We start from the raw sequence: 25,729 nt of genomic DNA, 5'->3' as shown, positions 1-25,729 counted from the left end.
GTGGTCTCCTGTCCAGGGTTTTACCTTCATGGCTGTTCTTTGTCTAAACTGTCACCTAAGCATGGTTGTAGGAAATTCTACTGTTAACAATACATGTCTTATACAGAGCAACACTTAGCATTGCTTTCTTGGGAAAACAAATGGGATTGTCACTAGTATAGCCACCACTCTGAATTGAAGAAAATAGGACCTAAAAAATTAGCCTCTCCTGTGAAGGTCTTTAAATGCTTCTGAGGATAGGGACACTCAGGCTAAATGTAGACTCTTTGGAGCTTTGTGCACAGGAATCACGGAGAGGGGAGGGCAGGTGGAGTCGGGTTCTACAGCTCACACTTTCCTACCCACAACTGCTGGAGAAGGAGATATCGGGGCAGAAAAAAGGAGCAGAGAAAAAGAAGGAAGGAAGGAAGAAAAAAGGGAAGGGAGAGAGGGAAAGAAGAAGACTGGAGATAAATAAGGAAAAAGAACAAATCTATTGAATGATTGTAGTTAATGTTGTGTACAAATGAATTTAAAAATCACACAGTTAAAAAATTGCTCTTGTCCATGTTTGTGAGAAATTGAAACTAAAATATAGAGGGTTTAAATAATCTGCCTAATTCATATAGCTAACAACAGCCTAGCCATGATACTAAATGTGACTTCCAAATATTAAAATCCAAGTCTCTTTAGCAAAAAGTGAGTGTCAGGAGGCTCTTTCTGAAGAGTATATGGCATATTGATCAATCCGTCACTCAGTGGAGAGTAGGAAGAATGAGGCATGGCGATCATTATCACATGTTTACTATTTGGTGAACTAAGCAATCCGTCTGGCTAGGAAAAAAAGACTTTGGTGCAAAAGGAAAGTGAAGTGATGATACTAAGCAAGGTAGTATTTTCCCACAACAGGAAAAAAACATCTCAGAAATATCTTCTTGCTGATACTAGTTGGCTGGATAAACGTAGTACAGAACTCCTCAGACTCCTTTTAAGTCAGTAGTGTACCTGGGGAGTCAAGGAGACTGCTCTCACCTCAGCCGTGAGGAAGCAAGACACATGGACCCATAAATATCCCCCTTTCGGCTCAATCTACAGACAAATCAATATTTACTTTTACAGGAGTAAGCATAGGTCTTAGGAAACTCTCAGCCTATTTCTCAAGCAGGACACTGTTCTTAATTCTATTATAAATGTCCAAGTAAATGTAATAGATTCAGTGCCTTTGTTGAGGAAATCCACCAAGGTCTGTTCGTCCCTAGAATATTGACTCCTCTAGTCCCCCTTCCCAATTATGTCGCAACAACAGTGTCTCCTGACAGACAACAAACTGCATAAACTCAAAGGCTGAGTAGAAAATCATTGCTTGTTTGAATCATACACGGGACTCCTGATGTCACCATGGCAGAATGGCAAGGCAGGTCTCAGGAATACATTTAGATGGTCCTGGGCTGGGGACTGGGTCTGGGGAAGGATTCAAATCCCTGCACCCCATCCATTGAACTTCTATCCCTGAGATGCAGCTTACCGACGTTCCACCCACTGCCTTCTCTTCCTTCCTACCACAGGTGATGGGGGATGACTGGAAAACATGGAAGGGATCTAAAAGCGTCCCTTTGCCTCTCTCTCTTATGAGTCTAAAATAAAAGACGGTGAATTATTTAATAAAACATCTGTAAGAGGCAAACAAGATGTAGATCAGGCTCTAGGGCAGACAGTGTCTCAGAGAGACCAGGAGAACCACAGAAACCTCCAGAGGTTCTCCTACCACTTCTTACCATTCTCACTCCACAAATTGGATTTTAGCTTGGTAATCAATGTATATAAATGACAGAGACAAGTCTAGTTTTTCCAAACAGAGTTTGGAAAAACTCTAACACAATAAATTAACACAAGTAAATTTTCCTCCTCCTAAACACAGAGAAATTTACATTTTCCAGGCAAACCTGCAGTTGTGTGGGGCTATAAGACTGAGCCCGTCCAAGGGAATGGCATGTACCTCTTCCAGGAATGGCTTTACAACCTCCTTGATGCCCTCTGCGCTCTATCCTCCTCCTCTGGTTAGTTGCAGATAATCCACTGGAAGACATGAACCCATGGAAAATGGTGGAACCACACAGTGGAGGAGGCTAGGACCCTGAATGACTGCATGGAAGAGAGCTTTCCCTTTCTATGTGCATTGGGTTGGATGTCATCAAAAAATAAAATTGTATTGTGTTAAACCACTGACAATTTGGAATTGTTTGCTTTGACAGCTGCCAAGTTATCCTGAATAAGGCTGAAGACAATGAGAGAATTGGCATCCAATGCTAGAAAGATCACATAACAAGGAAAGCTGACATGTCTACGAAATGGTAATTCTAGGGGAAATGGTTGGAAGAATTCAGAATAACAGTGTGTGTTTGCAGTTGTTGATTTCATTTGACAAGTTATTATGAGAAATAGATGAGCTTAGCAGAAAGTTAAGCTGGTTTTCAAGCAGAAATTAATCATAATAGAGAAAGTCCATAAATATACAGTCTTGCTTGGGATGTCAAAGGTTAAGAGAAAGATTTAGAATGTCTTTAAGTAGCAAAGACTCATGGTAACCAGCCCTGAGAAGAGACTAGATTATACGGATAGCTATCCTACTCAAGACTGATAGCCTTAAATAGACACCATTATGTAGAAAAGGAGTGGCACGGGGAAAGGGGATGCCTAAATTATGCCTAAGAACATTCCTCGGGTGTGTGTTTTGTGTGGGTGTCGGTCTATGGATAGTGATGCTATTGGCTAGAAACGCCTGGGGGCACTCACCTGGGCTCCTCCTCCTTGCAGGGAGCTCCCACAGACATTTTCCCACCCAGAGCAATGCTGGACCAGCCCTTAGAGTTCTTATTATGATTACAAGACACACCTCAGCCACAACCATTAGGAAACTTTGGAAAAACAAGGTTTGTTATTCACAAGTCCTGTGGGGTAAACAGCATACCTGAGCCACACAACAAGGTCAGGGGTACAGAAGAGGGAGGGAGAATGGACCTGAGGTTCTGCCTTTACTGGGGTCAAGGGTGAGGTCCCCAGATTTTCACAGTTTCACTCTTTATTGGTGAATTTAAAACATAAGAGCAGGAATTAAAGTTCAAGAAGGGAAAACCAGGGGCATTCAAAAGGTCATTCATCTAGTGAACCAGAGCTTTCTAAAAAGGGGAAGTTCACGGACCAGGTATCCTGATTCTTTACCTAGTTGTGTCATTGGTAATGTGTTTATTTGAGATGAATGTCTTTATTTTTTAATTAATTTTTATTGGAATATAGTTGATTTACAATGTTGTGTTAGCTTCTGCTGTACAGCAAAGTGACTCAGTTATCCACATACATATATCCACTTTTTTTTCAGATTCGTTTCCCATGTAGGTCATTACAGAGTATTGAGAAAAGTTCCCTGTGGTATACAGTAGGTCCTTATTTGTTATCTATTTTATATATAGTAGTGTGCACATGTCAATCGCAATCTCCCAATTTATTCCTCCCCCTCTTTCCCCCTTGGTAACCATAAGTTTGTTTTCTAAATCTGTGACTCTATTTCTGTTTTGAAAATAAGCTCATTTGTACCATTTTTTGATTCCACATATAAGCAATATCATATGATATTTGTCTTTCTCTGTCTGACTTACTTCACTCAATATGACAATCTCTAGGTCCATACGTGTGGCTGCAAATGGCATTATTTTGTTCTTTTTTATGGCTGAGTAATATTCCATTGTATATATGTACCACATTTCTTTATCCATTCACCCATCGATGGACATTTAGGTGGCTTCCATGTCCTGGCTATTGTAAATAGTGCTGCAATGAACACTGGGGTGCATGTACCTTTTCAAATTATGGTTTTCTCCAGATATATGCCCAGGAGTGGGATTACTGGGTCATATGGTAGTTCTATATTTAGTTTTTTAAGGAACCTCCTTCCTGTTCTCCACAGTGGCTGTATCAATTTACATTCCCACCAACAATGTAGGAGGGTCCCCTTTTCTCCACACCCTCTCCAGCATTTATTGTTTGTAAATTTTTTGATGATGGCCATTCTGACGACTGTGAGGTGATACTTCATTGTAGGTTTGATTTGCAGGAGATGAATGTCTTTAAAATGGATGCCTCAGCAATCCAAAGCTTAACATTAGGCACTTACATTACAATCAAAAAAGCTAATTGTTGGGTGCTTACACTACACTGTGATTCTAGCACATGGAATTGACCTAATACTAATATATCAGAAACCTGTTAGGTATTTGAGGGGGTTCATTGCCAAAGAAACATGAGCTTGGCTGTTAAAGAAAGCTTTTGGTAAAGAATTAAAATAGTTACTGATTCTAATATTTTATAAGCAGGAAACAGGCTGCAAATATGGTACCTGCAAAAAAAGAAGTCACATGCTCCAATGCCTGCTTCATTTAATGTCATTGGGGACATTGAAGAAGGCACAACCGCCTAAAAGCAGAACAAGGGGATATAGAAAACAATGGCCAGGAGACATTGTCCCAGAGAACATAACCAGTGTCTAGTCAGGGATCTTCCCCAACTGTCAGGCGATTAAAATGTTGCGATGCCTGCCCCCAAAGTATTCCAGCATTACTATTGAAAATTTCCTGCTAAATGTATTCCATGCCTCACTTTCAACTGGGAATCTTAATGGCTGGTACCCAGTTTCTGCTCCACCATTAAATATGTAGTGGGAGAAGGAGGATGATTGGTCCAAGAGGAACCACATCAGGATGGAGATGACCACACACTCCTGGAGATCTTGGACTCTGTGCTGTATACAGTGACTAGATGAGAGTTTGGGTAGTCTCACTTGGGAAGAGGTTACAAACGTTTTACATGTGAGAGTCTCTCTTACGTCATTTCTCTTAAGAAATAAATATTTAGTCACCTGGCCTCTCCTCTAGGCAGCTAGATTTATGTGAGGATTCTGGTCAATGGAATGATAGAGAAAATGATGTAAATCTCTCCCAGGTTGGCCCCAGAAACATCCCGCAAGATCCTGCACTTTCTCTCCCTTCGCTGTGTGACAGCCAGATTCAAAAGGACCTGTGGAGGTCTCGAAGGGTAATGTGGAATACCCACATGTGATAGAAGCATGGGTCCCTAAATGTTGACATGAAGCAAAGCTCCCATGCATTGAAATCAGGATGTGGATGAGAAGTAAACTTATACTGTGCTAAGTTCCTGTGGTATCTTTATTGTAGTAACTAACTTTACGTGTATGTACTAATTCAATATATGACGGGTTTTGATGTGCACTGCCTTTGCTATTTATAATCTGGAACATGAAAAAGTTCAGAAAACTACAAATCTATCTAATTGAAGTCAAAAAGTGTAGCTCAATCCCTAGACAATATAATAGGAAAAGTAGATTTAGTAGCAAATATGCCTAATTTATCTCTCTTCATCCTTTTTCCTGTTAGTTGAATGACCATTAGAATTTTATCTTTTTACTCAGTTGCCTAGCCTGCAAAATTGGGAATAATGATAATTCATGGGCTATTTTGACCATAATCTCTCTGAAAGTAGTTTACCTCTTGGTAACATCTATGCTAATCACTACTGTGCTAATCACACTTAAAGCACTCAATAACTAAATTTTGGTTGCACAGATGAAGAAATAAATAAATGTTGTTATTACCTACAGTCCTTAGCAAAATACTGCTAATATAACATCTTATTAAATATAATTATACAATATACCCTTATGAATACCTGATTCACGCTATTGATTTGACATTGTTTATAAATGTCACTGAAAAAAAGGAAACCAGAAAAAATAAGAAAAAAGGAAACCAGAGAATAAATTATATCCCTTTTATTTTTAAAATTAATCATTCAGCTCCCCACATTCTTATGAGCAGGAAGTACAGTATTTTCTTCTTGAAGCTACTCACTACCACTCCCCCTGAGTGTTGGAACGCCAGTTTTTCAGAGTTGTCAGTCCCCTTTCAGAAACAAGCAGAGGTTGAGAACTAAAGTATTGCTATTCCTACTTATAGCCACAGGGCGGCACTATTGACATGTCAGCAACGAAGCGTTTCTCTACTCCTTGCAGTAATGCCATCCTATTTAGGCTCCCTGGCTGCACAGCCTTGACGTTCCACAGTCCGCCTCTGAGGTCACAGCTCTCATCCTTAACACCCGTATGCTTAGAATATATCCCGAAGCACAGTAGAGTATCAGATGACTATGTACTAAGAGGCCCCCAAACTCCACTGTGGAAAACGTAGTTTTGTTCCCTCAGCAATATTTCGGTCTTTGTTATGGGCATTGGTCACCAGCATAGACTCCCTTTTTCCTCCAGATAATTTAATTCCAGGGAACTTGTTGCTCTCTCTTACCACTGCGTCTTGATTTAAATCTGCTCTGATCCTGAATAGCAGTGTTCAGTGGTATCAGATCTTCTTTCTCAAAAGGCTCTGTGTTCCTCATGCAAATGTGACTAACCTGCAAACCGGGGAGTAAAGTAAGTGGCCTTGGTAGGTCACTTCTCCCCGCCTCTCATGTTCTTAGTACACCCCTTCCAGGACAGTTGGACCACAGTCAGCCTATTGTAGCACCGTGATTCTTCACAGATCTCAGTTAAACTGAAAAAACATCTGTATCCCACCATTTTATTTATTTTATTTTATTTTTCAGTTTTATTGAGATATGATTGACCTACAGCACTTAAAAGTTTAAGTTATACATATGTTGTGAAATGACTGCCACAAGAGTTTCGTTAATATCCAACATCTTATATAGGTACCAAAAAGAAGAAAAAGAAAAATGCTTTTTTCCTGTGATGAGAACTTTTAGGATCTACTCTCTTAGCAACTTTCAAATATATCTTACAGCAGCGTTAACTATAGTCATCATGCTGGACATTGCATCTTTGATACTTATTTATAACTGGAAGTTTGTATATTTATACCCCACCAACTTAAAATGCCTTCAGTTTATGCTACTTCATTCTATCCACTCAAGACAGTGTTCAAAGATCTCTACTAAGTACATTTTTTAATGCTATGGGAACTTCACAGCAGAGTTGTGTCTGACCTTCAAGGCTGGGCTCTTTGAGTTATCCTGTTCCTCCATCCTCTTTATCTACATGCAGAGTCACTCCAAAGCCTATCTTAGGACCACTGTGTCCCGTTCCTTGAACCACCTGCCCTGGGCTTGACAATTCTGTGAGAACCTGTGGTCCTCTTAACTTCTCTCCTTAGAACCAGAGCAGAGAGCCACCCTTATGTACATGGCATATCTGTTTGTGCCCTGCTTCAATGAAACTAGATATGCACTGTAGACACTGTCAACTCTTGACTTAGTCACTTCAGTCTCGTAAGTAAGGGAATGTTCACTGAGCCCCTGGATGTGCAAGAATTGTGCTAGTTACTGTGAGGAATGACAACTGGCGTGTTGGTCCCTACATCCTTACAAATCCCTACAACAAGTTGGTAGTATCTATCCCCGTGTGCTCCCAGTTTGAGTCAAGCTTCTCATAATTATGTCAGCTGTTTGCATTGATCTAGAGAAGCCTAGCTGAGGAATTAAGACCTGAATTTCGTCCAACTAACAGACTCTTATTTGAGTTCCTTCTGGGTTTGCAGCTGGGAAAGCATAACAAAGGTAGAGAAAGCACTCCTACAGACCAATAGAGTAGACCAGATGTTTGAAAATATTCCTTGACAATACATACCGTATTCCTATGAATTATATTCTTTCTGTTAGATCTTTTTTTAAAACTCATTTTTATAATCATCCACAGAAGGCTTTTATGAAAATTAAATGTTATCATGCACAAACACTGGTATATTGCAAGTGTTCAAAATATTTGAGCTTTTAATTTCATGACTATTACTATAATTATTATCAATATATAAGGACATTGAGATTATTAGCATCATTAGGCAAGTGGTGTTAAAGTTGGCCCTTCTGTCCTCTGAGGGACAGTAGGAGATGGTGGTGCATAAATTTCTTCTGGCAACCATGAGATGGAGAGAATTGCTATTAAAGAATTCCTTTTTAAAAAAATGATAAATACTGAATCATACCTGTGGCTCTGCCTTGAGTAAATGAGAAGCGTGTCTGAGGGCATTAAGAGCCCCTTCTTGTAGGGAAATGGATGTCATTTTTCTTTCCCACTGTTATTGAGTGTGGCTTTAGGAGAATCTGCCCCTGGAACCCACATCAGCGTTGAGTTGCAGTTACTTTAATCCCCACAGGGTGGGGCAGTTGATCTCCATTCCTGTTGCCGGCTTAATGCCAAATTCCTTCCTAACTATGAAAGCTGCCCCTATAGCATTATGTCACATCTCTTTTTTTGTCTGCACCGGAGGACTTGATTCTGTCTCTGTCTCACTGGGAGGCATGCTGTACTGCAGGGTTCTGCTATAGCTGTCCTTCATGTGGTACTAAGTTTTCAGACTCAAGCAATTGGAGCTGTGCCAATAATTAACTCTTGTCTCTCAGCCCTAGACCCTCCCATCCAAACATCTTGTGATGCTGGGGCTTAGACTATAGGACCCTTGGTCAGCCGGCTCCCTCTTAGTTTCCACCTACAGAGAGCAACAGAGAAAGACTGGAAGGTTGAAGCAGGGGCGGGGATATTTGGTCCCTCCTGTCTCTTCCTCTCGTCGGATTCCCTCAGCAATGACTCTTCCTCCTGGCAGTGGAATTGGTTTTAGCCTCCAGGATTGGTTGGTTGGTTGGTTGGTTGGGTTTTGGATTTTGTTTGGGTTTGCTTTTTGTTTGGGTTTTAGAACTCCCAGGATCAAATCAGCCTCACTGAACTCCCTAAGAGATACCAGCAGCAGGATAGAGTCCTTCCTCAGGGGTCTCAGTCCAGGCTGTAAGGGCACATTCTTGGATTTCCTGTGACGCTAGTAGCATTCAGAGGCAGCCCCCCTCCTCAGAGTTGTGAAAGTAGTTCAACGAGCCCACCGCCAACCTGCTGTCTCCTAATGACCCAATGCTTCCCAAGTATAAGGTTCTTTTTTTTTTAAATGACCAGTGTTTTTTGTTTTTTGTTTTTGGCCACACCACGCAGCATGCGGGATCTTAGTTCCCCGACCAGGGATCAAACCTGTGACCCCTGCAGTGGAAGTTCGGAGTCCTAACCACTGGACCACCAAGGAATTCCAAGTATAAGGTTCTTCCTGCAGATACTATCTCTGTGTTACCTCAGCATCCCCCCCCCCCTTTTTTTTTTTTTTTGGTTTTCAAGTTTCCAATACTTATTTAATCAAGTGCTTACCTTAAATTCTCTAAAAATACCAGCGGGATTTATTTTCTCCTGACTGGACCCACTGTTACCCAGAAACCTGACACTGTGCTGTGTCTTCCCATCTTCAACTAGAGCTCTTGGGAAGAGTCAACAAATAAGACTTGACTTTCAGTTCACTGCATGTGCAGCTTAAACACGTGGAGAAGTGGTCAACACACTGACCTGATTTCCCAATTTTTACCCCGTTGGTATCCCCCCTCCATACCCCTCTCTCAACCTGTATCCTCATTCTCTAGACTCCCTGAAGGTTGTGAGGCTGTGTGTAGGACATAGTAGGAGGCTGGCATTGCTTTATATTATTATGAGTGCTCTTTCCCTGTGGTCCTGCAGATGCTTTGTCAGATAGGACTCTGCCTTCTCTGAGAACCCCCTGGCTCTCAAAATAGTAGGTACAGGCAGGAAATACCTATGGACATCCAGAAGGACAAAACACAGGCGAAGGAGAGTAGGGTAGAGGCCTGGTCTCCAGCTTCAATTGCACAAGAAGGGGCATTCCTCTAGAAAGACACCAGGCTGTAGAGCCTAGATTTTAATCTCTGCTCTATCACTTCCCAGATATATGATCTCCAGCAGTTTGTTCTCTTAAAATTATATTTTTTCTGCTATGTAAAATGGAAGTAATAGTACCTACAAGAATGTTGTGAAGATTAACGTACTTCACTATAATTGCCCAGGCTCAAAGCAATTACTCAAGAAAAATGAGTTTCTTCCTCTTGCCTACCCCATGCTGAACCAGGCAAGAATAAAGGAAGAAACCTGGGTCAGGCTTTTCTCTAGCTCATGTCTGGGCAAAATCACTGAGAAGGAAGGGGAGAGAGAATTAGAAATCTATTTTACATATTCACATCCCTCTCTGCAGCAATTCCTTGTTTTATCTCTTTGGTTTGAACCCCATATACAATAGGGTTCAAGGCAAGGGATATGAGGTGGTGAAGAACATTGAGCAGGATCAGGATGTCCATGGGGACGCTCTTTCTGGCCACATTTGTCAACATCACAACCAGCAGGATGGTGCTGAAGAAGAGGATGAGGATGAAGTGGGAGCCACACGCGCTCAGAGCCTTGACTGCAGCCCCCTCAGCCTTGAACTTGAGCACAGCTCTTAGGATGAAGATGTAGGAGATGAAGATGAGGATGAAATCTGAGCCTAGTAAGGTCCAACCAGCAACAGATTGGTAGATTCTGTTCAGGGTGAAATTGTCACAGGAGAGCTGGACACAGGTTGGCACAGATGCAGTTCTCAATGACATTTTTCCCACAGTAGAGGAGCTGAGCAGAGAGAATGGGAATGGGTACAGTGAGAAAGGCATTTCGTATGACAACGAAGACACTAGCCTTGGCCACAAAGTGGTTAGTGATGATGGATGGGCACCTCAGTGGATGGCAGATGGCCATGTAGCAGTCATAGGCTATGACCATGAATGTGCAGGACTCCATGGCGAGGAAACTATTCATGATGAACATCTGGAGGAAACAGGCAGAGAAGCTGATGGACCTGAGGTCAAACCAGAAGATGGCCAGGACCTTGGGGATGACAATGAGACAGAACACCATATCCAGGGGGGAGAGGAGGCTGAGCAGGTAGTACATGGGCTCCTGCAGAGAGGCCTCAGCTGGATGGTGATCAGGAGGGTGGCACTGGCCCCCATGGCCAGAAGGAAGAGGAGGCTGAGGGGGTAGGGACAGCCAGTGCTGCCAACTCTGATAGTTAGGGAAGCAGATGAGGAGGAATTCAGAGACTGGAGCAGTGGAGTAGTTGCTGGGTGATGCCATCCAATGAATCTTGAGCTGAGAATTCTTTTCTTGACTATTTTCTTGGGCAGATACAAGAGGTAATTTTGTTTAATTGACTTCAAGAATAACAATAGGTAGTAACATTACAATATTAAAAATGTGCAACAAATTAATTCAGTATGGTACCAGTGTAAGAAAAGCAAAACAATAGCATAACATAGAAGTTGCTTTCTCAATGAAAATTTTAAGGAGCACAGGACCAACTTGTCAGCTAAGCAGAAGTTTAATAACATGAGAATATGAATGGCCATTAAATTTTTTTTAAAGGGTATCGTTAGTGATCTGAACATGACTAATTCATTGGACTAGAAACCAGAATGAAAGGAGTTGAAGATTTTGTAAGTGAGGAAGTGTAAATAGGGAGGGCTGACTATGTAGCTAAAAGGTTCGTTTCAAGCTTGTCAGTAAAGAAAAGAGCAAGACAGAAATGAAACATACTGTAGCATACCTATTTGTCTGGGGAAAGATTATGAATTCAGAAGGAAAGTAAGATAAATGAAGTAGTTAGTTCATTGAGAATGCAACTTCTATTATTATAGTTTCTTTGTAGTCCTTTACACATAGATTTTGTCCCCCTCTGTCTCCCTCCACCCCACTCAAATATCTGAGGACAAATAACATGCACTTTTCATTTATGCACACCAACATTCTCTAACACCTCATAGATTCTTAGCAAAAGCCTGTTGAAAAAGGTTTTTTAGTTCCTGGACCTTGGTGTTTACACTGATGGAAAATTTCAAGGAAGGAAAGTGAAAGTAGAGAATTAACCAGAGTTGCAGTGCCGAAGGGAACCCTGAGGAAGGGAAAGGAGAAGCTCTGATCAATACTACGAATGGTGGCTATATTTAAAATGGATAACCAACAAGGATCTACTGTATAGCACAGGGAACTCTGCTCAATATTATGTAACAACCTGAATGGGAAAAGAATTTGAAAAAGAATAGATACATGTATATGCATTACTGAATCACTTTGTTGTACACCTGAAACTATCACAACATTGTTAATCAACTATACTCCAATATAAAATAAAAACTTTTTTTAATTTAAAATTTTTTAAACAAATATTTTTTAAAAATACTACAAATAGTGGTCACTGAGGGTCTGTGTGGTGGACTTCAGAGGATGGACTGAGCATGACACAAAATGCATGTTGGAACTTGGAGGCTTATTCATGCCACTGTCTGCAGATGCTCCTCGAGAGCCTGCCCCTTGGTAAGTGGTAAAACCCTGGGCTAGGTCTCTGACTTAATAAATCTTTTGCCCTTGCCCTAAAACAAACACAGAACCACTCTATTGCTCCTAATATGTTAGTAAGAATTTTCTTGAATTTCCTTCTGTTTAAATTATTACCAACTTTATCCATACAAAATCTCATCTCCCTGCACCGATCTTTCCTCTCCTTCTTGACTTTATTCTCCCCATATTCTATTTTCTCATCCCTGATGAGTGCCCTTCTTAGCGCTGTGTCCTTTTCTAGCATTGTTTGACATAATATTCACACCTGTTCATGCTTCTCCTCAAAGACCACTCACTGATCAGTTCTCCTATTTATCTGTTTCCGTTCATCACATGTTCGCCACTTACTTGTGGAAAGACTCTATTGCCCAAAACTCATCAAGCCCAAGGTACTTTCCTTTAGCCACCCCGTGTTATCACTTAAACTCTAAGTCTATTAAAGTCTAATTTCCTCACTATTTAACATTGGATAACAGGTGAGTGAAGGGGGGAGAAAATCTGGAATGGGAAAGAAGGAAAAGGCAACAGATTCCTAGATGTTCTAACAGGTGGAAGTGCATATGTGAACATAGTCAATAATGTGGTACACAGTGTAAAACTTAATTTAAGGGCTCTAAAGCTGGACTGACAATGTTAGCTGGTATACATCAAGCATCCAGTATGTACCAGGCATTCTTCTAAGAGTATTATATGAATTTATTTCATAGAAGCACAGTGTCAAGAACAAAGTGGTTGAGAATCTTTCTCAACTCTGTTCTGATTACCCCACCTGGAGTACCCTATCCAGTTCAGGGCACTATGTATTAAGAAATTCCTTGTCAAACTGAGACAAAGTCACAGAGAGTTAAAAGATGGTAAAAGGCATCTTTTGTGGGGAGGGGAAGTCATTGTTACAAAATAACAATGTTACATTTGTAACATTGTTACAAAATATAGATGTGTGGTCTGAAAAAAAACAAGGACGTCAGTGATAACTTCAAAGTATATGAATGGCTATCTTGGGGGAAAAGGCAAAACAAGGACCATCAGATAAAAATCACAGAGAAACTGAGTTTGGTTAAATATGAAAGATTTCTGTCAGTCGAAAGAAAGTAATCTATAGCCAGTTTAAACTACTCTACTGGGACAGAGTTGGGGGGAAGCTTCTTCATCAGTATTTTTCCTGAATCCCTATGCCAGGTGTCCAGTGATGTACTAACTCAGCATCCCTATAGCCTTTTTATCACATTGTATGATTTATAGACCTCCTTTCTCTTCTAGTCAGGCAAGATGAAGCCCAATTCTGCACTAAGTCTCCTAACCAAGAAAGGAAAAGTGACCCTCTTCTAGGAAGGCAGAGGGAAGAAAGAAAACTAGGAGACTCCTTACAGATGTGCTTAGGGTTTCTAGATGCTAATGCAGCCAGAGTTGCCATACCTCCCACCTCCTTATTGCCTTTTTCTTCCTACTTATTGGAGGCTGCCTATTAGAAAATGATCCTTGCCTGCCTTGTCATTCTTCCTATCTAGATCCAATACAGCCTGTGCTATCCGCCCTTGGCTCTGGGACTTACAGAAGATGTAAAGGGATGAGTCCTTCATGATGTATCATCTGTAGTAGTCACCATGCAGGAAATTTGCTAAATAAATCTTGAGCGTTTTATGAGCCCCTATTCCTCTCCTACCCTCCTTCTTAGACCCAGATGGGAAAAGGTAGCTTGGGAAACAGAGACTCTATGGATAAAAAGCTGAGTCCTTTGGGAACTGTGTTGTATCATGTTCCTGCAGGTAGGGAGTGAGGATATGAAAGATGGAGTGGTTGAAACTGAGGTAGGAACTTGCCGAGGAGCCAGAAGCCTGGGATCTGGTGCATAAGCCTGACTCACAGACATGGTTGAAGATGTAGGAAAGAGACAATAGAGTCTTTATTACAATAAGAACTCCAATGTTCTGAGTGCTTTCTGAGCAACCTAAACTGCTTAAGTTCTTTATCTAATTTTTCTCATTGAATCGTCTCTCTTAGATATGAAAGAGCAACTCTTTGGAGTAGAAACTATTAACCCTACTGTGTGTAGGGGATAGATAGAGAGATGGGGCCTTGCCCAAAGTCACACAGTTAGTCTCTATTCATAGCCACATCGATCTGACTCCAATGTCTGTGTTCTAAATGACTCATCCCCACTGTCGCCACTATTCTGATGACTGTGACTATAGCTATTGAAATCCTAAACAAAATCCTAGCGCACAGAGTTCAGAAAACTGTTAAGATTTGTTTAATTGATAAATATATTTATCCCCTAAAAAATGCAGAGAGAGTTCAACATAAGGAAATCTGACAATCTAACTTAACACATCAAGGTTGTAGATAAGATATGGGAACAAAATCATTCAAATCACAAGCAGATTTGAATCCTAGCTCTGACATTTGCTATTTGTGTGACCCATCCATCAAACAAATACTAACTACCTACTACGCTCCACAAACTGTATTAGACACTGTATACAATGGTAAATAAGGCAAACATGGTCCCTGCCTTCACCAAGAGTTCATTCCAATTATGTGGTTGTTAAAAGAAAATAGGCATCTCTAAATGTACTTCTTTGAATAATTTCTGAGATATGTTGTTTAGCAAAGAAGCAAGTGACAAAAACAGTACATAGAATGCTACACAAAATAACTTTGTAATGCTATACCAAGAATGCAATATGAAAAAGTGTATGTATATATACACTTCCTTATATGTTCTTAGATATAATCAAATTACCTCTGGAAGGATACACAAGAAACCTGTAAGAGTAATTACTTCTGAGAAAGACAAATGTGTCAAACTTGGCAGACAGGAGTAAAAATGGTATGTTAGAGATCGCTGGTTGTTTCCCCAATGCCCCAATTCTTCCTTAGTAACAAAAAACATTATTTTATTTGGGTACTCATGTATACTGACAAAGTACTATACCTCTCAGATTCCAAATGTTAGTAGATGTCATTTGACAAAGTTTCCAAGAAAACTCTTTAATATGAACTAACTCAGCTGAGACATGAAGGTCATTTACCCTCCCTCCTTCCACATGGAACAGGCACAGGATTGATGCCTGAATTTCTAGCAGCCATCTTAAACTATTATATGCAGTCAGAAATAATACTGATATAGAGAAAGAATTACTTTTACTGAATACCTTTTTTAATTTTTAAAACTTTGAACTACATGAATATAGTTTCTATTTCTTAATTAAATACGTTTTAATTTTATTCTTTTGATCATACAAGTTAAAATGCAGAAAGCTTTGGTAATTTTACAAAAGAAAATATACAAAATCCTGTCATATGCCATCATAGAGCATTATTGTGGAAGCATTACTTTAGATAAGTGGGATCAAAAAGGCCTTAAGGAATAGAGATATGAATGGGAAGAAAAACAAGAGTAGAGGCAGAGAAGCCAGTCAGAAGACTATTACTTGGTCCAGGCAAGAGGTGGTGGCCTGGACCAGATTGGTGGCAGAGGAAATAAATTTGAGTGGAAAAATTTTGGAAGAATAGTCAGGTAAATATACAGATGAATTAGAAATGAGGTATTCAATGTAGAAATCAAATATAATTCTTAGGATTCTCTGATAACCTGATGGATATGGACCCATTTACTGTAATGGCATCACATAGTAAGATTTCTGGGTATTGTTGAGTTTACATTTGAAGTTTGTGATGATAAATTTAATGTGAAGTCAACAAGTTTATTTATGGGATTTTTTTCTAGAAAGCTTCAACCTTCCACAGAGGAGACATATATTTAGATTTAATCAGTTTCTGTTATTTCAAGCAACTACAATGGAGGGAGAGAACAAAGGAGGTTAGATTATTTCCAAGAGCGTAATTGAATGATGGGCCATAGAATCTAAGCTTGACAGGAGTAAAGTCAAGAAAAGAGAGTGATATATAATAGAATGAAGGGGATTCTTTCAGTGGCTTGGTAATCTTTAGGTCCAACAATTGTGACTGTACTAAGGATAGTTAAAATTTTTAGCCTGCAATTAGAAGGTGACAGTCAGGTAGTAGGATGTTTTGAATCTAAGTTTTAGAGGTGGGTCAACCACGAAAATGAGGTAAGTCAAAAACTGGGAGTTTAAACAAGAAAGGTTAAGTTTTGAGTAAAAGCTGAACTGAGTATTCAAGCATTTCCAGTTTTCCCAGCCATGGGATGCCCACTGCATGCAAATGACATTCTCATGAAAAATAAATGCATATAAGTGAAGTAATTAATAATTATAGGAGGGATACATATAGTATAATTTCTTAAATTAAGGATAAATCTGAGAAAAGTTTGGGAGAAGTTTAGACTTCAGACAAAGAATATGTTCAACAGAGAAATGATTTGAGATATGAATTTTTAGTCTGTAGCCTCCCACTGACTTTAGACAAATAATTTAATTAGGCAATAAGTAATTCATTTCCTTCTTGTCTCATCTGATGCACCTATAGACACAACTGCCTGGGAGGTACCTTGCATTAGAAAATGGACAGAAACTTATTCTGGTGCCCTTTATAAATTTGTCTGGGATTGGTGTAATTGTAGCAGTCTGCTGCTTGTATGGCACTTCCTGATGGTTTATATAGCACCGGAGGATTGAGTTCATCGGTAATAGATAGAAATGAGGAGAACAAATAGATAACAACTCTGGGCAAGCAGGGCAGGAGCTGTTTCTGCTGGGAACTTAGCACAGCTCTATTGTCTTGTGCTGGGAGGTGTGTACCTGGAACACAATAGGGCTGTGCAGAGATAGCACCAGAACAGACTAATGGCCAAACTAAAATTTCAAAAGGGATGCTACAATCAAGCCCATAAAAAGTGAAACGACTGCTTTGTAGTTCCCTCTCCTCCCATCCTTATTTTTACTGTTTCCCATGAGTTCCTAACTGATGACCTTTAAATGTGTCCCTCAGGTGGGGGGTGGGGGTGGCTGGGGGGGGGAGGTGGTGGTGGGATGAATTGGGAGATTGGGATTGACATGTATACACTGATGTGTATAAAATGAATAACTAATAAGAACCTGCTGTATAAAAGATAAAAAAATAAAATTTTAAAAAGAAAAAATATAAGGGAAAAATTTTTTAAGTTTTAAAAATAAACGTAGAACTGCAAACTAATGTAAGTGCAATGAAGGAAAGAAATTCAGTCTTTACAGAATAAAGGTAGCTAACTTTGGAACTTATTTATCAGATACATTATCATTTTAAAAAATGTGCATTTTTTTTTTAAATGAGGATTTTTGCACTTATGTTCATCAGGGATATTGACCTGTAATTCTTTTTTTTTTTTTTAATATCTTTGTCTGGTTTTGATATCAGGGTGATGCTGGCTTCATAGAATGAGTTCAGAAGCATTCATTACCTTGCAATATTTTGGAATAGTTTGAGAATAGTTTGAATTTGATTTGCCGTATTTCACTGAGAATTTTTGCATCTATATTTATCAGAGATATTGGCCTGTAGTTTTCTTTTTTAGCAGTGTCCTTTTCTGGTTTTGTTATCAGGAGAATACTGGCCTTGTAAAATGAGTTTGGGAGTGTTCCCTCCTCTTCAATTTTTTTCAAAGAAACTCAAACTCTTTGAGTTTCAAAGAAACTCAAATTCAAGCTCTTTTTTCAAAGAGCTTGAGAAGGCTGGGGGTTAACTCTTTAAATGTTTGGTAAAATTTTACCAGTGAAGCCATCTGGTACTGGACTTTTCTTCATTGGGAGAATTTGATTACTGATTCAATCTCCTTACTAGTCATTGGTCTATTCAGATTTTCTACTTTTTTCTGATTCAGTCTTGAACTGCAAATTGTATGTTTCTAAGAATTTTTCCATTTCTTCTAGGTTGTACAGTTAGTTGGTGTATAGTTATTCACAGTAGCACCTTATGATCCTTCGAATTTCTGTGATATCCATTCTAATGTCTCCTTTTTATTTATAATTTTGTTGATTTGGTCTCTTTCTCTTTTTTCCTTGGTTAGTCTAGCTAAGGATTTATTAATTTTGTTTATCTTTTTAAAGAATCAACTCTTAGTTTGGTTAATATTTTCTATCATTTTCCTGTTCTCTATTTCATTTATTTCTGCTCTAATCTTTATTATTTCCTTTCTTCTGCTAATTTTGGGCTCAGTTTCTTCTTCTTTTTCTACATTCCTTAAGGCGTAGAGTGAGGTTGTTTATTTGGGAATCTTTCTTGCTTCTTAATGTAGGCATTTATTGCTATAACATTCCCCCTTAGAACTGCTTTTACTCATCCCACAGGTTATATTCTAACCACTTAACATGTGTAAAATGGTACTACCATTTTTATTAGGTTCCCATCCTTTTTTAAATGTGTCACTGATGGGGCTTCCCTGGTGGCGCAGTGGTTGAGAATCTGCCTGCCAATGCAGGGGACACGGGTTCGAGCCCTGGTCTGGGAAGATCCCACATGCCGCGGAGCAACTGGGCCCGTGAGCCACAACTACTGAGCCTGCGCGTCTGGAGCCTGTGCTCCGCAACAAGAGAGGCCACGACAGTGAGAGGCCCGCACACCACGATGAAGAGTGGCCCCCGCTCGCCGCAACTAGAGAATGCCCTCGCACAGAAACGAAGACCCAACACACCCAAAAATCAATCAATCAATAAATAAATCTATAAAAAAAAAAATGTGTCACTGATGAAGTTGTTAATGTTGTGCCCCTACTCCCATTTTTCCCATAGGCCCTGTGGTTTCATTATATTATCTTACATAGTGCAGTGATTTTTAGAATATGTCTCATTATAGCAGAAAGAATTTTACTCAGTGGACGTGTGGAAGATGGTGAATAACTCTTTCATTTCCATGGATACTGAAGGCTTCTGAAACCGTAGGAGCCCCTGTTAGCAAATGCTGTTTGCGTGGCTGTTTGGGCCAGCAATTTTGTCCCACAATTAAGAGCAATAAATATTTATTTATAGACAACAAACTACCAGGCATTGTGATAAGCAGTGGTAATATTGAGGCTAATAAGCACTGCCTGTAACTCTTTCAGTCTAGTGGGGGAGAGAGACACAAGTAATTACAACAGAGGGGAACTGATGCTATTAAAGAATAAAGAAAGCAAGGTCTTCTCTCCAGACTTCAGGAAGTCAGCAAAGACCTCCCAGAGGAAGTGTTCCTCTAACCCAGATCTTTCCACTGCCAAAAGTCAGTCTCTTTCCTTGTTGCCCCCATCTCTGCCTCCTTACTCTACTTCCTGAGTTACCCAGGCTAGCAGAGGCAGAACAGGGAAGAGTTAATGTGGCCCAGGTGGGAGGGGTAAGGGTCCTGAGGGAAGTGGGTAGAAAGGGCCCCACAGGCATTGGTCAAGGTGAAGAGAAGCTGCAAACACACGGTGCTTAGGCTCTTTCCCCAGTCAAGTCTTCTGCTGGTGCTTTCTTCCTCCTTCATTTATCCATCCAACCTTTATTAAGTTTCTGCCATGGGCTAGATTCTGGGAGGAATCGGTTCTACTCATCTTGCCTCCTCCAACGCCAGAGATGCTTCTTCCTCTTCTGGCTGCTACTCTGGGTTGAGTGCCATTTCCTCCCCTTCTGTCACCTGTTCTGCCTCTGGCGCCCCAGGAATGAAACTCGAGGGTAACCCCCTTCTGGTTTGTGAAGAAAGAAAGAAGACAGAGAAGTTCCTTTTTCTGCTGCCATCTCTTTCTCCATTGCTTCCCAGGCCCAGCATCAATTCTCCAGCCCATGTTCAAGTTCACTACTTCAGCATCAAGTTAAGAATAAAATAAGCATCCCACACCCCAAAAACCCACCAGGTTTTCTCCTGTCACATCAGCCTTCACTCCAGGTCCCATCTGCCTCCTCCTCCTGTTTCTGCCTTTCTCTCTACTCTCCTTCTTTCTTCTTGTGGGGTTGGTGCCCAGAATGTTAAAGCTGGGCAACACTTAAGATCATTGTGCTCACTCCCACTGGAGAGCTGAGGAAGCTGAGGCCCAGGAGTTCTGCTTAAGGATACACAGTCAGGGACAAAACCAGCCTGAGGCCTGATCCCCACCCAGCACTGGCTTTCTCCCCACCTACTTGGACCCTTAGGAAGACAAACATTCATCTCCAATCCACGCTCAGCTGAGCTCCAAATGGAGGGCTCCAGTTATACTAGCCACTGCAGCAGTGACACCACTGTCACTACCACTGTCTCCCATTACTCCCCCTGCAATACTCATGGACTTTCAGGCACAAGGATTCTCCCATCCTAGCTAGGGTTGTGACCTGGATTATCCATCCAAAACCCCAATCAAAGGTTGTAACACTGCAATCCTCCCAGCCCTGCACCACTCCTACACATATCTGGATGGATCTGTGCCACTGCGACACCCCCCCAAATCTCTCCCTTTGTCCTTCCCCTATCAGGAGTGATGCCCCCATGAGCCCTAAAGCTTTGACCCCACAGGATGGCAGAAGCTCCACAGTCCAACTCCACCTTCTCACGCCCAACCTTCTTCATACTGACTGGCATTCCAGAGTTAGGGGTTGCCCAGGCCTGGCTGACACTGGTCTTTGGGCCCATGTATCTGCTTTCCCTGCTGGGCAACGGAGCACTGCTGGCAGTGGTGGAGATAGACTCCACACTGCACAAGCCCATGTTTCTGCTCCTGGCCACCCTGGCAGCCACAGACCTGGGTTTAGCCACATCTATTGCTCCAGGGCGGTTGGCTGTGCTGTGGCTTGGGCCCCAGCCTGTGCCATACGTTGCCTGCCTGGTCCAGATGTTCTTTGTTCATGCACTGATGGCCATGGAATCTGGTGTACTGTTGGCCATGGCCTGTGATCGTGCTGTGGCAGTAGGGCGTCCACTGCACTACCCCGTCCTAGTCACCAAAGCCCACGTGGGCTATGCAGCCCTGGCGCTGGCACTGAAAGCTGTGGCAGTTGTCGTGCCTTTCCCTCTGCTGGTTGCACGATTTGGGCACTTCCGAGCCAAGACCATAGACCACGCCTACTGTGCACACATGGCAGTGGTGGACACTGGTCGGGGGTAACACTCGGGCCAGCAACTCGTATGGGCTGGCGCTTTCATTGGCCGTGTCAGGTGTAGATATTCTAGGCATCTCGGGCTCTTATGGGCTCGTTGCCCACGCTGTGCTGCGGCTGCCTACCCAGGAAGCCCGTGCCAAGGCCTTTGGTACATGGAGTTCCCACATCTGTGTCATTCTGGCCTTCCACATGCCTGGTCTCTTCTCATACCTCACACGCCTCTTTGGTCGTCACACCATCCCAAAGCCCATGCACATCCTTCTTTCTAACAACTATTTGCTGCTACCATCTGCCCTCAACCCGCTCATCTACGGGACCCGCACCAAGCAGATCAGCGACCAGCTCCTAGAAACCTTCGCATTCAGAAAAAGCCAGTTCTAATAGGCAGTGAAAACAACGGAGGCTGGGGGTGGAAGTGGGGGGACATTCAGAGGAGTCTGGGGTCTGGAGGTATGGATTATGTCATCTTTGTCCCATGGTCTGCCTATGACTGTGATAATCACTCAACAGATACTTGCTGTGAAGGCTCTACTGTGTGCACCACTGGCATATGTAGATTGGCCTAGCCATGCATTCTGCTTGGGAGGAGGCAGGAGACAGGCTACCACATGTTACCATGCAGAGAAAATAAGAAGCGGGACCAGGGAATTATCATGGGATCACAGTACACACGATTTAACTTAAAGACTACCCTCCTCCTCCTCCGCCTACTCTGCCCCATCATTTTAACCTAAGTCTGCCCCTGTCCCCACACAAAAGCTCCTCTACAGATCCTGGACCCGGGAGCCTGGGAAGACTGACACTGCCTCTGGAGGCAAGTGCTTGGGTACCTGTCTGGGATCACAGCCCTCTATGCCTGGAGCCAGATGCTGTTTTCAGTCTGTCCTTAGGGAAGGAGCTAAACAGGCTTATTCCCCACCTTCTGAGAATCCGGATAATGTGCCCCGGAGTCCCAAATTTGTCTAAGACCCTGATCCTTAAGACATATTCAGTTCAGAGAATCTTCTTGGTCTCATGTGTAATCACTATTCCCCCTACCCTCACTGCGCTGCCAAAGTCTCGGGAGTTAATGGCTACAACGTCTCTCCCTGGGCCTGCAGCTTCAGGGGCCAGGGTTCCAACTGAAAGCAATTTTGATATCCCAGAAAATCGTTGTATTTAATATTTCACCTGATTGCCTGAGGTCGAGTCATTATGGTCTCTTACCAGTCTGCCCTTCTGTGCATCCTGAGCCAGAATGTAGAATTCTCAAATAAAATCCTCATCAAATAGAACCCCCATTTGTTCTGGCCAACATCACGAGTAGCACACGATGCTGGTGCAATATGATGAAACAGGAATATTTCACACTGCTGTGGCTTCCAGAGAACAGAGATATTAAACAGGAAGTGTCGTGGTATTGCCCAACATGGGATTCACTTTCTGCTAAAAGACTCCACACTGCAAGGACATTGCACAAAACAATCTTTCATGCCAGCATAAAATCCAGAATGAGAATATTCTCAGACAAAAGGCAGGGAGCCACTGTTATGAGGTCAGAGAAAGCTATGGGCTGCACAGGCAGACCCAAGCTCTCTGGGAAAACGATCATAACCGTGGGTATTAGAGTTAGCCATTAAGACCTGAAGCCCAGTACAATCTGGACCACTCAGACAGCTGGACCAAGCACCATGGGATATCACACAGGAGGGCTGCAGATCCAAAAAAGCAAGTGATGCCGTCTCCAGAGCCACATGGGGTCTCACCAGGTCCTCATTAACAAGGAACTAAAGAGATAGCCCAGGAGCTCAGTGTGATTTTCAGAGGTGTTAATGCTGAAGCCAAGTGGATGAGGAGGAAATCTACAGTTCTCCTCAACCCAAGTGTGGGCTCAGTCATTCTCAAGGCTAATCTTTTTCATGAAGTTCTAAGTTAAAAAGCCCTCCAGGCAATGATTTTACAGATAATTGTGACAAAATTCTAATCCTAATGGGTCATGAGTCTTTAAGATGTACACATCCTTCTCTTAGTGATTCCTCCTCAATAAATCTATCCTGACAAAATAATTAGAGATGTGAACAAAGATGTATGCAGTAAGATATTTATTACATTATTATAAAGAAATATAAAGAAATGCGTGACAGTCATGTGTCACACCTACACACACACACCATTTTTTGTCTTTCACCTCTGGTACGTGAAAAGGGAAATCATGTGCAGCTGATGTTCAAAAGCAGTGAGTTCTGTCTCCCTCCCACCACAGGAAGCCTCTCTGCTAAGGCACCTTCACTCCGTGGTTGTGCACAACTCCCAAGGCAGCTGAGTCCAAAGCAGTACATTGTTCACTGTTAAGCCAAAAGTCCACCCCCTCAGACATTTATATTTTGTTTTGGATTGAGATTGCATACATACCTAGCATGCGGTGTGTTTAGAAGGCTTTTCCGGCACTCCTACTCCTCTCAACAACCTGAGAACAATTATAAGCCCATAATCCCTTACCTATAATTACAAAATAAAACATCTCTGAAGAAACAATAGTTTTTTTCATAACTTTGACCCCAAATCTGGCCTGACCCATCATGATCATATTTATACTATTTATCTCACTTAGTGTGAATATTCATACATTTAGCTACAGAAATATTGATGGGTTTGATGACAGGGCACTGCCCTCAATCTCACTGGGGTATTCCTTTATATATCATAAAGGCACAATATTCCCTTTCTAAAACCTGAAAAATTCTGAATTCCAAAACACATCCGTCCCAAAAGGTTTCAAATAAGCGACTAGGGACCTGTAGGATTATCCCTGTAGCCTGAGAGAAGTGAAGAGACTTGTTAGGGCTCCTGATCCCTCTGAGGTCTTTGCTATCCAAACTATTCTATACTGCCCTGGAGGCTCTTGCAGAGCGCGGCATGTTCTCTGGATAACAGCCCCTACCTGTTTGTTTCCCTCGTGCTCTCCACTCTGGTCACTCCTCAGGTATGCTGATTAAGCTGTGCCTTTTTTCCCAGGGAGACCCCAGAACGTGCTACCGTGGTGGCAAAACCCATGAACAGGATACGGCCCAAAGAGCCCAGGCCTATGGGCTCATCAGCTCCACCCAGAACTCAGCTCTCATGGGTTTTCCTTCACCAACTTTCAGTCTCAGACTCTGTGAGCTGAAAGGAAAGGCAGACTTACTCAGAGTAGGGCAGGATGGAATTTAGGGAGCCTAGAGAATCATGGTACTCAGACCGCAAAAGACAGAAAACAGAGGTATGGGCTTCTGGTCGAGGAGTTCAACAGTACCCAATTTCCCCTCCGAGCTCCCTCTATGAACAAAAATCTGAAAGAGAGCCTCATCTGATTTCACCGACAGCTCACCATCCTTGCACCCCTACTTCAACCACCCCCTTCTCATTCTGGACCCCCTTCAGGATACAGATGTGCATCACTCTCTGCCTCTGTCTCTCAACAGCTCTCAACGTCTCCGTCCCTCTGCATCTGTCTCCTTGCACTGTTGGTCAGTTTTGCCCCACGTCTGTGTCTCTTGTCCTTGTCTCTGTCTACCTCACTCAGAATTCCTTTCTGAGGGAACAGAGGTGCCAGTTGTACTATACCAGGTGACCTCTCCTTGTCAACAATAATAAAAAAATGTGCTAAAGGGGCAGTAGGAGGAAGAGACTTGGTTTCACGGAACAAGAAGCTTGGGGTTTCCGGTTTGGTCTATTGCGGCTCTCCTCTCATCCTGCCCATTTCCTTGTCACCACATCACACTGTACTTCCACCTGGCACACACCCCTCCCACCACACTGAGGCAAGCAGAAGGGACGTGTTGATCTCTCCCTTCACCAAAAGGAACTACTGGTTAATGGTTAAAGCTGGAATCAGGCAGACACAGATTTGAATCCCAGATCCTCCATTAACTCACTGTATGCCTTGCACTAATTCATTTAACCTCTCTGAGCCTGTTAATTCACTTGTAAAATGGGGAAATGATAGTTCCTACTTCAAGAAGTTACTAAAAGGATTAACTAAGATAATGCATTCAAAGTGTTTGGAATATCCCCTAATACATTCAATTTCAACAAATATTTGAATATTAATTCCTCTCCTGGAGCACAGGCCCATGCTCACTTGCCAAACCTTTGCTCAAAGACCTGATACCCACACTCTCAGCTCTCTAGGAAGACCGGCCCTCTCCTGGGGCCAGTCACCTCACCTTTAAGAAACTTTTCTTGGTAACACTCTCTCCCACCACGGTAGGACCCTTCCCAGTGCTCCATACTCATGGCACCTCAGACAATGGCCCACTTTGTGGGATGACTCTACATGCTGGGCAAGGATAGGGGAGAATGCTCCCCACACACAAGGAGTCTTCGTGGGCACACAGGAGTGGAGTGGGAAAGCAGCTACTAGAAGGACTCTCTAGAGTGGTTCTTCTCCAAAGAAAAACCACTCTTCTTCTCCAGCAAAACACCA

General features: G+C 42.0%; 2 protein-coding genes across 2 annotated transcripts in view; one reads left to right on the top strand and one right to left on the bottom strand.

Annotated features, from left to right (window-relative positions):
- Positions 1–3,628: 3,628 nt before the first annotated feature.
- The window catches only part of LOC309605036 (FHF complex subunit HOOK-interacting protein 1B-like), a 49,598-nt gene continuing 27,497 nt past the window's right edge, over positions 3,629–25,729 (bottom strand). The window contains 4 exon segments of the mRNA XM_082340306.1: positions 3,629–10,486; positions 10,488–10,881; positions 10,884–10,944; positions 10,946–11,082. Coding sequence (XP_082196432.1) covers positions 10,102–10,486; positions 10,488–10,881; positions 10,884–10,944; positions 10,946–11,082 — 977 coding nt within the window. The 3' untranslated portion in view covers positions 3,629–10,101.
- OR52W1 (olfactory receptor family 52 subfamily W member 1) lies at positions 20,334–25,675 on the top strand. The gene is given in 2 exon segments (XM_082340373.1): positions 20,334–21,275; positions 21,277–25,675. Coding segments are annotated over 2 exon segments (963 nt in total). The 5' UTR covers positions 20,334–20,702; the 3' UTR covers positions 21,667–25,675.

Source organism: Balaenoptera borealis, assembly GCF_965194805.1.
Source record: "Balaenoptera borealis genome assembly, chromosome: 11".
NCBI classification, from domain to species: Eukaryota; Metazoa; Chordata; class Mammalia; order Artiodactyla; family Balaenopteridae; genus Balaenoptera; species Balaenoptera borealis.
This window is presented reverse-complemented; position numbering and strand designations above follow the sequence as displayed.